General features: G+C 68.2%; 1 protein-coding gene across 3 annotated transcripts; it reads left to right on the top strand.

The window, feature by feature from the left end:
* The first annotated feature begins 5,012 nt into the window (after nt 1–5,012).
* On the top strand, nt 5,013–10,972 carry BABAM1 (BRISC and BRCA1 A complex member 1). Of its 3 annotated transcripts, none has more exons than XM_077788884.1 (9): nt 5,013–5,088; nt 6,018–6,413; nt 6,944–7,002; nt 7,949–8,069; nt 8,540–8,618; nt 9,109–9,133; nt 9,268–9,391; nt 10,097–10,183; nt 10,706–10,967. In XM_077788884.1, the coding sequence occupies exons 2-9, from the start codon at nt 6,030–6,032 to the stop codon at nt 10,910–10,912; spliced, it is 1,086 nt and encodes a 361-aa protein (XP_077645010.1). In that variant the 5' UTR covers nt 5,013–5,088; nt 6,018–6,029; the 3' UTR covers nt 10,913–10,967. The 3 variants fall into 3 exon arrangements, with proteins under 3 accessions (XP_077645010.1, XP_077645011.1, XP_077645012.1); XM_077788885.1 differs by having other exon boundaries at nt 5,072–5,088; nt 5,998–6,413; nt 10,706–10,972; XM_077788886.1 differs by having other exon boundaries at nt 5,078–5,088; nt 5,995–6,413; nt 10,706–10,972.
* Nucleotides 10,973–12,053: the final 1,081 nt, after the last annotated feature.

The raw sequence follows: 12,053 nt of genomic DNA, 5'->3' as shown, positions 1-12,053 counted from the left end.
TGGGGGACGAGGGGCTCAGGGGGACTGTCCCCATCCCTGTCCCCACTCTTGTCCCCATCCCTGTCTCCACCCCTCTCCCCATTCCCGTCCCTGTCCCCGTCCCCATCCCCGTCCCCGTCCCCGTCCCCGTCCCCGTCCCCATCCCTGTCCCCGTCCCCGTCCCCATCCCCGTTCCCGTCCCCGTCCCCGTCCCCGTCCCTGTCCCCGTCCCCATCCCCATTCCCGTCCCTGTCCCCGTCCCCGTCCCCGTCCCTGTCCCCATCCCCGTCCCCATCCCCGTCCCCGTCCCTGTCCCCATCCCCGTCCCCATCCCCGTCCCCGTCCCCGTCCCCGTCCCCGTACCCGTTCCCGTCCCCATCCCTGTCCCTGTCCCCATCCCTGTCCCCATCCCTGTCCCCATCCCCATTCCCATCCCTGTCCCCGTCCCCATCCCCATCCCTGTCCCCATCCCCGTCCCTGTCCCCGTCCCCATCCCGTCCCCATCCCTGTCCCCGTCCCCATCCCGTCCCCATCCCGTCCCCATCCCCATCCCCGTCCCCGTCCCTGTCCCCGTCCCCGTTCCCGTCCCCGTGTCACCTGCAGCGCAGCGCCAGCCGCAGCCCGCTGCACCGGGACTCCCTCCGGCCCAGCTCCATGCTCAGCCGCTCCGCCTCGCCCTTGCACTCGCCCAGCGCCGCCGCCAGCTCCCGGTTCGCCTCCTGCAGCCGCGCCAGCAGCCTGCGGGCCCGCGGCCACCGGGCCGGGCCTCAGTGGCCCCGCGGCGTTTGGGGGACCCGGGGGTTTGGGGGGACTGGGGGGTTTGGGGGGACTCGGGGGTTTGGGGACTCGGGGGTTTGGGGACTCGGGGGTTTGGGGCACTCGGGGTTTTGGGGACTGGGGGGTTTGGGGACACTCAGAGGTTTGGGGACACTCAGAGGTTTGGGGACACTCGGGGTTTTGGGGACTCGGGGCTTTGGGGCACTCACCCCTGCAGCTGCTGCAGCCGCTCCTCCTGCTCCTGGCCCGTCGAGGGCTGGGGGGACAGCGGGGAGGTGATCCCGGGGGCTCCCCGGTGGGGTTCAGGGCCGGGGGTCCCTCCCCGTGGGGCCGGGCACTGTCACCACCCCAGGTGACATCCTGCGGAGGGGACCCCAGGGCCCCGTGCCGGGGCAGGACCCACCCGTGCCCCGGCCCCGCGCTCACCCGGTGCCCCGGGGGGCTGCTGGGCCCGGGGGTGTCACCGGTCCCGGGGGTGTCACCGGTCCCGGGGGTGTCACCGACTCCGGGGGTGTCAACGGTCCCGGGGGTGTCAACGGTCCCGGGGATGTCACCGGTCCCGGGGGTGTCACCGGTCCCGGGGGTGTCACCGACCCCGGGGGTGTCACCGGTCCCGGAGGTGTCACCGACTCCGGGGGTGTCACCGACTCCGGGGGTGTCACCGGTCCCGGAGGTGTCACCGACTCCGGGGGTGTCACCGACCCCGGGGGTGTCACCGGTCCCGGAGGTGTCACCGACTCCGGGGGTGTCACCGGTCCCGGGGGTGTCACCGGTCCCGGAGGTGTCACCAGTCCCGGAGGTGTCACCGGTCCCGGGGATGTCACTGGTCCCGGGGATGTCACTGGTCCCGGGGATGTCACCGGTCCCGGGGATGTCACCAGTCCCGGAGGTGTCACCGGTCCCGGGGGTGTCACCGACTCCGGGGATGTCACTGCCAGACGCCTCCAGCTCCTCCAGCCTGGCCAGAGCCTCCCGCAGGTTCTGCACCTGAACCGGGCCCGGGGCTCAGCACCGGGGCCGCTCCGGTGCCAGCCCGGTGCCACCCCGCCGTGGCCCGCGCCCCGCGCCCACCTTGCCCTGCAGGCGCTCCCGCTCGGCCCGCAGCGCCCGCAGCGCGGCCGTGGCCTGGCCCAGCTCCCGGTCGCGCTGGCCCAGGGTTGCCCGCAGGCTCGCGTTCCTCGCCGCCGCCTCCGCCGCCTCCGCCGGGAGCCCCGGTCCCGCCGCCCGCTCCGGGCGCGCCCAGCCCGGTGTCCGGCTCAGCTCCTCCAGGCTCTGGCCGTGCCGGGCTGGTCAGTCGGTGCCCGCCGTGCCGCCCCGGGCACCGCGGGCGTGCCGTGGCTCACCTGCAGCGCTCGGTGCCACGCCGGGGCGGGCGGGGGCCACGCCGGCGGCTGCCGGTGGCGGGAGAAGGCGGCGCGCTCCAGGGAGCTCACGGCGTGCTGCAGCCGCTCGAAGAGGTCCGGGCTGCGCGCTGGGGACAGCGACACGGCCGCGGTCAGGGCGGGACAGAGCGGCGGTGGCACACCGGAGGTGCCACACGGGAGGTGCCACACGGGAGGTGGCACACGGGAGGTGCCACACGGGAGGTGGCACACGCGGTGGCGCGGGGCGCGGCGCTCACCGTCCGGGCCGCTGGCAGCGGCGACAGTGGGGACAGTGGCGGTGGCCTCCCAGCCGTCCTCATCCTCGCTGCAGGGCGATGAAGGGCACCGTGAGCTCCCGGTGTCCCCTCAGTCCCGTGTCTCCTCACTCCCGGTGTCCCCAAGCTCCCGGTGTCCCCTCAGTCCCCGTGTGCCCTCACTCCCGGTGTCCCCTCACTCCCGGTGTCCCCTCAGTCCCGTGTCTCCTCAGTCCCGGTGTCCCCTCAGTCCCGGTGTCCCCTCACTCCCGGTGTCTCCTCACTCCCGGTGTCCCCTCAGTCCCGGTGTCTCCTCACTCCCGGTGTCCCCAAGCTCCCGGTGTCCCCTCAGTCCCGGTGTCCCCAAGCTCCCGGTGTCTCCTCAGTCCTGGTGTCCCCTCACTCCCGGTGTCCCCTCACTCCCGGTGTCCCCTCACTCCCGGTGTCTCCTCAGTCCCGGTGCCCCGCGGGAGGCGCGGCGCCGGTGCCGGTACCTGGCGGGGCGCTGCTGCGGCGGGGCCGCCCCTGCCAGCAGCGGGATGTCCTCGGTGTCGCCGGCCACGTCCTCGTCATCCTCCTCCTCCTCCTCCTCCTCCTCCTCCTCCTCCTCCTCCTCCTCCTCCTCCCCGCGCGGGGGCCGCGCCGCGGTGGCCGTGGCGGCGGCCGCGTCCCGGTCAGCACCGGGGGCAGAGCGGGTGGCACCTACCGGGCTCTGCTGGCACAGGGGTGAGCCGTGGCCACCGGCCCCGGCCCGGTGTCCGGAGCGGGAATTTCCACGCGGAGCGCGGCACGAGGAGCCGCGGGGCCGGGTGGGGTCAGTCCCGGGTGGGGTCAGCCCCGGGTGGGGTCAGCCCCGGGTGGGGTCAGTCCCGGGTGGGGTCAGCCCCGGGTGGGGTCAGCCCCGGGTGGGGTCCGGCCCGGGTGGGGTCAGCCCCGGGTGGGATCCGTCCCGGGTGGGGTCAGTCCCGGGTGGGGTCAGCCCCCTTTGGGGTCAGTACCGGGTGGGGTCAGCCCCCTTTGGGGTCAGTCCCGGGTGGGGTCAGCCCCGGGTGGGGTCAGTCCCGGGTGGGGTCAGTCCCGGGTGGGGTCAGCCCCCTTTGGGGTCAGTCCCGGGTGGGGTCAGTCCCGGGTGGGGTCAGCCCCGGGTGGGGTCAGTCCCGGGTGGGGTCAGCCCCCTTTGGGGTCAGTCCCGGGTGGGGTCAGCCCCGGGTGGGGTCAGTCCCGGGTGGGGTCAGTCCCGGGTGGGGTCAGCCCCGGGTGGGGTCAGCCCCGGGCGGTGCCCGCTCACCTCCTCCATGCCGGGATCGTCCTGCCCGTGGCTCTCAGGGCTCCCAGCACGTCCCAGTTCCAAACTGGGGCTCCCAGCACGTCCCGGCTCCACTCTGGGGATCCAGGATGTCCTGGCTCCGCACCCGGGCTCCCGGCAGGTCCCAGTCCTTCCCCGGGTTTCCCGTTCTGTCCCGGTCCTTCCCCGGGGTTCCCGTTCCGTCCCGGTCTAACCCCGGGGTTCCCGTTCCGTCCCGGTCCTTCCCCGGGGTTCCCGTTCCGTCCCGGTCCAACCCCGGGGTTCCCGTTCTGTTCCGTTTCCCCCATTCTCTCCCGGTTCCCCAATTCTCTCCCGGTCCCCCAATTCTCCCCCGGTTCCCTCGTTCTCTCCCAGTCCCCCCACGTTCCCGTTCTCTCCCAGTTCCAGTTCTGTCCCCGTTCTCTCCCGGTTCTCCCCGGTTCCCCCCATTCTCTCCCGGTTCCCGTTCTCTCCCGGTTCTCTCCCGGTCCCCGCCCGTCCCGGGCACCTCCCGTTGCTCCGGCTGCTCCTCCGGCCTCCCGGCCCTGTCCCTGTTCCTGCCGGGATTTCCTCTTCCTTTAACAGCCCAGCTGCCCCGCCGGGGGGGGACCGAGGGGCCCTGTGCCCCCCCAAAAACCCCAAACCCCCCAAAAACCCCAAACCCCCCCAAAACCCCAAAACTCCCCCAAAAACCCCAAACCCCCCAAAAACCCCCAACCCCCGCCCTCCCTGGTACCGGGGCGCTCCCACCTCCACCCCACAGAGCATCCCCGCCACAACGATTTTGGGGCGCTCCCGCGAATCTGGGGGCGCTTCGGGGTGCTGTGAGAAGGGGGGTGCTGCTTTCGGGGTGCTGAGGGGGTATTTGGGGTGCGGGGTGGGGGTGTCGGGGTGGAGCAGGGGATTTGGGGTGTGGGAGGCGGTTCTTGGGGGGGCACGGGGGGATTTGGGGTGCGGGTGGATATTTGGGGTGCGGGTGGATATTTGGGGTGCGGGAGGCAGATCTGGGGGCGCAGGTGTTATTTAGTGCAGAACGGGAGGGTTTGGGGCGCAGAGGGGGGTTTGGGGTGCGGGAGGCAGTTCTGGGGGGCTCCCGCGGGTTTGGGGTGCGGCAGAGGCGCGGCGCGGTTTTTTGGGGGCGCTTTTGTGGGGCGGGGGGCGGCGTCCGAGGGACTACAACTCCCAGCAGCCCCCGCGCGGCGCCATGGCGGCGGAGCGCGGGGGGCTCGGGGGGTTCAGGGGGGGCTCGTGGGGCGAACACGAACGCGGGTGGATGTGGGGAAGGGTTTGAGTGAGGGGGCGGGGGCGTGGGGAGGCGTTCGGGGCGCGGGGGTCCCCTCCGTGGTGGCTGCGGGGCGCCCGAGGAACTACAACTCCCAGCAGCCTCCGCGCGCCGGCACTTCCGGCGGAGCCCGAGCGGCGGCGAGCGGTGAGCGCGGGGGGCTCGGGGGGATTTGGGGGAGTTTTGGGGGGTCCGGGGGGTTTTGGGGGGTTTCGGGGGGTTCAGGGGGAGAACAGGAGAGGCGGGAGGGAGGGAAGGGGGGCGGGAGGAGATGGGGGCGTGGGGGGGGAATGGGGCGGGATCTCCCCGGTTTTGGGGTCCCAGCCCCACCGGGATCTCTCCCCTTTGGGGGTCCCGCCCCACAGCACCCCCGGGTTTGGGGTCCCAGGCACAGAGAGAATCCCCCGGGTTTGGGGTCCCAGGCACAGAGAATCCGCCGGTTTTGGGGTCCCACCCTAGATCAGCCCCGGGTTTGGGGTCCCAGGCAGAAAATCCCCCGGTTTTGGGGTCCCAGGCACAGAGAGAATCCCTCGGGTTTGGGGTCCCCAGCACCCCCGGTTTTGGGGTCCCAGGCACAGAGAATCCCCCGGTTTTAGGGTCCCCAGCACCCTCGGTTTTGGGGTCCCCAGCACCCCCGGTTTTGGGGTCCCCAGCACCCTCGGTTTTGGGGTCCCCAGCACCCCCGGTTTTGGGGTCCCCAGCACCCTCGGTTTTGGGGTCCCCAGCACCCCCGGTTTTGGGGTCCCCAGCACCCTCGGTTTTGGGGTCCCCAGCAGCCCCGGTTTTGGGGTCCCCAGCACCCTCGGTTTTGGGGTCCCCAGCAGCCCCGGTTTTGGGGTCCCCAGCACCCCCGGTTTTGGGGTGCCCAGCAGCCCCGGTTTTGGGGTCCCAGGCACAGAGAATCCCCCGGTTTTGGGGTCCCCAGCACCCCCGGTTTTGGGGTGCCCAGCAGCCCCGGTTTTGGGGTCCCAGGCACAGAGAATCCCCCGGTTTTGGGGTGCCCAGCAGCCCCGGTTTTGGGGTCCCCAGCAGCCCCGGTTTTGGGGTCCCCAGCAGCCCCGGTTTTGGGCTCCCAGCCCCGTTCCAGGATGGACACGTCGGAGCCGAGCAGCGCGGCCGAGGATGAGGAGGAGAAGGTTCCAGAAGTTCGGCCTCGCACCCGCTCCAACCCCGAGGGCGCCGAGGACCGAGCCCCGAGCGGCCCGGGCGGCGCGGGCAACCGGGGAGAGGCGGTGGGCAACCTCAGGGAGCCCGTGGGCAACCGGGGAGAGGCCGTGGGCAACCGGGGAGAGGCCGCGGGCAACCGGGGAGAGGCGGTGGGCAGCCGCAGCGAGGGCGAGGGCGAGGCGGCCAGCGCTGGCCACAGCCCCCCGGGCCCGGCCCAGCCTGGCACGGCCTGGCACGGCTCGGGCGGGACCCAGCACGGCGAGGTGACCGTGAGAACACCCCGGGTGAACTGCCCCGAGAAACTGGTGAGGGATTGGGGGGGCTGGGAGGGGATTGGGAGGGACTGGGAGGGACTGGGGGGGACTGGGAGGGGATTGGGAGGGGATCGGGGGGACTGGGAGGGACTGGGAGGGGATTGGGGGGACTGGGAGGGGATTGGGGGGACTGGGAGGGGATTGGGGGGGACTGGGAGGGGATTGGGGGACACTGGGATGGACTGGGAGGGATTGGGAGAGGATTGGGAGGGACTGGGAGGGGATTGGGAGGGGATCGGGGGGGACTGGGAGGGATTGGGAGGGACTGGGGGGGACTGGGAGGGGATTGGGGGGACTGGGAGGGGATTGGGAGGGGATTGGGAGGGGAATATGGGGCACTGGGAGGGGATTGGGGAGACTAGGAGGGGCCTGGGGGACACTGGGATGGACTGGGAGGGATTGGGAGGGGAATCTGGGGCACTGGGAGGGGAATTTGGGCAACTGGGGGATACTGGGGGATTCTCTGGGAGGTCCCAGAGGGGCCCCGGGGACACTTTGGGGTCTCAGCTGTGCCCCCCCAGATCATCTGCCTGGACCTGGCCGAGGAGATGGCGCTGCCCAAACTGGAGTCCTTCAACGGGTCAGGGATGGGGACAGGGATGGGGACGGGGACAGAGACATGGGGACAGGGACAGGGACAGGGACATGGGGACATGGACATGGGGACAGGGACAGGGACAGGGACAATGACAGGGACAGGGACATGGGGACACAGGGATGGGGACAGCGGGGGCTGGATTTGGGGCCCTGAGCCCCAGTGCTGATCTGTCCCTGTCCTCGTCCCCGTCCCTGTCCCTGCTGGTTTTGGGGTCCCTGAGCTGGAGCCTGTTGGTGCTAGCTGTGCTTTTTGGGATGCTTTGGACTATATTTGGGGTGCCGGGTGTGTTTTTGGAGTACCAGCTGTGGTTTTGGGGTGGTTTTGGGGTACCAGCTCTGTTTTGGGGTGTTTTTGGGGTACCAGCTGTGGTTTTGGGGTACCAGCTGTGGTTTTGGAGTACCAGCTGTGGTTTTGGGGTGTTTTTGGGGTACCGGCTATGGTTTTGGGGTGTTTTTGGGGTACCAGCTGTGGTTTTGGGGTACCGGCTGTGGTTTTGGGGTGTTTTTGGGGTACCAGCTGTGGTTTTGGGGTACCAGCTGTGGTTTTGGGGTACCGGCTGTGGTTTTGGGGTGGTTTTGGGGTACCAGCTGTGGTTTTGGGGTACCAGCTGTGGTTTTGGGGTGTTTTTGGGGTACCAGCTGTGGTTTTGGGGTGGTTTTGGGGTACCAGCTGTGGTTTTGGGGTACCAGCTGTGGTTTTGGGGTGTTTTTGGGGTACCGGCTGTGGTTTTGGGGTGGTTGTGGGGTACCAGCTGTGGTTTTGGGGTGGTTTTGGGGTACCAGCTCTGTTTTGGGGTACCGGCTGTGGTTTTGGGGTACCGGCTGTGGTTTTGGGGTGTTTTTGGGGTACCGGCTGTGGTTTTGGGGTACCGGCTGTGGTTTTGGGGTGTTTTTGGGGTACCAGCTGTGGTTGTGGGGTGCCCCCGCAGGACCCGCAGCAACGCGCTGACGGTGGCACAGAAGATGATCGAGATGTTCGTCAGGACCAAACACAAAATCGACAAAAGCCACGAGTTCGCCCTGGTGGTGGTGAACAACGACAGCACCTGGGTGGGGACGGGGACGGGGACAGGAGGGGACAGGAGGGGACACGGGGGACAGGAGGGGACAGGAGGGGACACAGGGACAGGAGGGGACAGGGATGGGCGCGGGGATGGGGACAGGGACAGGAGGGGACAGCGTGGGGACACGGGGGACAGGAGGGGACAGGAGGGGACAGGGATGGGGATGGGGATGGGACAGGGGTAGGGACAAGGAGGGACACAGGGATGGGGACAGGGACAGGGTGGGACACTGGCGGGACAGGGATGGGGACAAGGGACAGGGTTGGGGACAAAGAGGGACACGGGACAGGAGGGGACAGGGATGGGCGCAGGGGTGGGGACAGGGTGGGGACAGGGATGGGCGCAGGGGTGGGGACAGGGACAGGGTGGGGACAGGGATGGGCGCAGGGGTGGGGACAGGGACAGGGACAGGGTGGGGACAGGGATGGCGCCGGTGCCAGCGCGGTGCCCCCGCAGCTCTCGGGGTTCACGTCGGACCCGCGTGAGGTTTGCAGCTGCCTCTACGACCTGGACACCGTCGTGTGCCAGTCCTTCAGTATCCACCGTGCCACCCGGGGGCATCGGGGTGTCCCGGGGGTGCCAGGGTGTCCTGGGGTTCCTTGGGTGCCACCGGGGCGTCCTGGGTGCCAGGGTGGCCCTGGGGGTGGCCCAGGGGTGTCACAGGTCCCAGGGTGACCCTGGGGGTGGCACAGGGGTGTCACGGGGGTGTCACAGGTGCCAGGGTGACCCTGGGGGTGGCCCAGGGGTGTCACAGGTGCCAGGGTGACCCTGGGGGTGGCACAGGGGTGTCACAAGTGCCTGGGTGGCCCTGGGGGTGGCACAGGGGTGTCACAGGTGCCAGGGTGGCCCTGGGGGTGGCCCAGGGGTGTCACAAGTGCCTGGGTGGCCCAGGGGTGTCACAGGTGCCAGGGTGGCCCTGGGGGTGGCCCGGGGGGTGGCCCAGGGGTGTCACAAGTGCCTGGGTGGCCCTGGGGGTGGCCCAGGGCTGTCACTGGTGCCAGGACCAGCCTTGACCCCCTGCTCAGATCTGGACGGGCTCTTCAACCTCATGTGAGCACTGGGGGGGTTCCGGAATGTTCCGGGGGTGGCGGGGGGGGCTGGAGGTGCCAGGGGAGGGTGGCACCTGAGCCCCGGCCCCGCGGGCGCCACCCCGACCCTGTGGCTGTCCCCTGGGTGCCCGGCAGCCAGCAGAAGGTGGAGCTGCCGGTGACCGAGAGCGTCCCGACCATCCCGCCGCCCTTCGTGCTCAGAACCATCCTGGTGCTGGGGCGCTGCCAGCCCCCCTTCTGCGGGGCCGAGCAGGCCAAGGTGGGCACCCCGAAGCGCCCGTGCCACCCTGAACCCCCCGAAATTCCTCATTCCCAAAATCCCCCATTTCCAGCCCAAAATCCCCCATTTCCACCCCAAAATCCCCCATTTCCAGCCCAAAATTCCTCATTTCCACCCCAAAATCCCCCATTTCCACCCCAAAATTCCTCATTTCCACCCCAAAATCCCCCATTTCCACCCCAAAATCCCCCATTTCCAGCCCAAAATCTCCATTTCCAGCCCTAAATCCCCCATTTCCAGCCCATAATTCCTCATTCCCAAAATCCCCCATTTCCACCCCAAAATCCCCCATTTCCACTCCAAAATCCCCCATTTCCAGCCCAAAATTCCTCATTCCCAAAATTCCTCATTTCCACCCTAAAATCCCCCATTTCGAGCCCAAAATCCCCCATTTCCACCCCAAAATCCCCCATTTCCAGCCCAAAATTCCTCATTCCCAAAATCCCCCATTTCCAGCCCAAAATCCCCCATTTCCAGCCCCAAATCCCCCATTTCCACCCCAAAATCCCCCATTTCCAGCCCAAAATTCCTCATTTCCACCCCAGATCTCTTAAACTCCCCATTTCTCCCCATTCCCCCTTTTTCCTCCCAAATCTCCTCTTTCCCTGCCCCATTTCCCCCTCAGTCCCCCAAATCTTCAAATCTCACCCCAAGTTCCCCCCAATTTCCCCTTTTTCCCCCCAGAAGCTGCTGCAGTGCCCCTATTTCTTCTTTGACGTGGTTTACATCCACAACGGGCTGGACGAGAAGGAGGACGAGAGCAGCTGGAAGGTGAAAGGGACAAATGCCCCCAAATCCCCCCAATTTCCCCCAATTTCCCCAATTCCTCTCTTCCCCCCCCCAAATCCTCCCTTTTTCCCCCATTTCACCCCTAAATTCCATTTCCCCCCTCATTTCTCCCCATTTTTCCTTTTTTTAAATTTTCTTTTTCCTCCAAATCCCCCCTTTTGTGAGGATGTGGGGGGTTGGAGGAGGCTTGTGGAGAAAAAAGGGAAATTTGGGGAAAAAGGGGGGATTTAAGGGGGAAATGGGGTAAAAAAAGGGGGAAATGGGAAGTGAGGAGAGAGAAGGGAGGATTGAGGGGGAAATGGGGTGGGAATGGGGGGGATTTAGGAGAGCAGAGGCGGTTGGGGTTCAGCACCAACGGGGTGACAAAAGGACGGAATTTTGGGGGGAAACTTGGGCAAAAGGAGGGGGCAAAGGAGGGAACAAAGGGAGGGGACAAAGGGAGGGGATTTCTCAGGATTTGGGGTCAGAATGACCCTGATGCGGCCCCGCCGTGTCCCCTCCCAGGACATGTTCGGGTTTTTGGGCAGCCTGGACACCAAGGGCACCAGTTACAAGTTCGAGGTGGCGCTGGCGGGGCCGGCGCTGGAGCTGCACAACTGCATGGCCAAGCTGCTGGCGCATCCCCTGCAGCGGCCGTGCCAGAGCCACGCGCGCTACGGGCTGCTGGACGGCGACGGCGACGGGGACGGGGACGGCGAGGCCACCCCCTGAGGGATGGCAGGGGACACGGCCGGGGACATGGCTGGGGACACGGGCAGGGGACACAGGCAGGGGACACGGCCGGGGACACGGGCAGGGGACACGGCCGGGGACACGGCCGGGGACACGGCCGGGGACACGGCTCGGGACACGGCTGGAGGGACACGGGCAGGGGACACGGGCAGGGGGACATGGGCAGGGGACACGGCCGGGGACACGGGCAGGGGACACGGGCAGGGGACACGGGCAGGGGGACACGGCTGGAGGGATATGGGCATGGGGGACGCCCCAGCTGGCGCCCGGGGCAGCGGCATCAGCACAAAGAGAATTGTCCCCGTTTGTGGCAGCGTCCTGGTGGTTTTTTTGGGGTGGGTGACGGGGTTGGGGTCACCTCTGGTGCCACTGTCCCCTCTCCTGTCCCATGTCCCCTCTCCTGTCCCGTGTCCCCTGTCCCGGGTCCCCTGTCCCGTGTCCCGTGTCCCCTGTCCCGGGTCCCCTCCCCGCCTCGGGGGTCCCGGCGCGGTTGGTGGCCCTCGGCAGTGCCGCTTTTGGCCACCGGAGGGCGCTGAGTGTCTGGGCTCTGCGTGTGACGTCATCGGCAGCGAGGGCGTCACCCCAATCCCAAATCCCAATCCCAAATCCCAGATCCCCATTCCCAATCCCAAATCCCCATTCCCAATCCTTCCATCCCTGCTTCTAACCCCTCCTTCCCAATCCCAAATCCCCACTCCCATTCCCGGGCACCCCCAGGCGACACCAAACACCCCAAGGTGACACCAGGCACCCCAAGGTGTGGCGTTTTTTGGGAATATTCCGATTTTCCCCACTAAACTCTCCACTTTCCCGGGAATTTCTGGCATCCGGCGCCGGCGCGCTCCCCGTACGGACCCGGCCAGGACTGGGACCAGCACGGCTTTACTGGTGCCACGGCACGGACACAGCGCTGGCACCGCTGGTGGCACCGCGACAGCAACGCGCCTCCCGCGGGGGACAGATGTGACAGTTTTTGGGGGCGGTGGTGGCAGTTTTGGGGTGCCGGGGAGGGGTAAAATTCTCATTGTGAGACAGGGGACAGCCCGGGGACATCAGTGGGGACATTGCGGGGGCCCCTGTGCCACCCGGGGCGGTGCCAGCCCCGCGTGGGGAGGGGACA

This window comes from Lonchura striata, chromosome 28 (assembly GCF_046129695.1).
Source record: "Lonchura striata isolate bLonStr1 chromosome 28, bLonStr1.mat, whole genome shotgun sequence".
Classification (NCBI taxonomy): domain Eukaryota; kingdom Metazoa; phylum Chordata; class Aves; order Passeriformes; family Estrildidae; genus Lonchura; species Lonchura striata.
Note: the sequence above shows the minus strand (reverse complement) of the source record. Positions and strands in the feature narration are given on the sequence as shown.

What these genes read in the sequence shown, in the direction of transcription:
- BABAM1 (XM_077788885.1), top strand. Translation starts at nt 6,030, where the DNA reads ATGGACACGTCGGAGCCGAGCAGCGCGGCCGAGGATGAGGAGGAGAAG. An exon ending in GACGGGCTCTTCAACCTCAT is followed by an intron (nt 9,134 to 9,267) that starts GTGAGCACTGGG and finishes GGTGCCCGGCAG; the next exon opens with CCAGCAGAAGGTGGAGCTGC. An exon ending in GCGGGGCCGAGCAGGCCAAG is followed by an intron (nt 9,392 to 10,096) that starts GTGGGCACCCCG and finishes TTTTCCCCCCAG; the next exon opens with AAGCTGCTGCAGTGCCCCTA.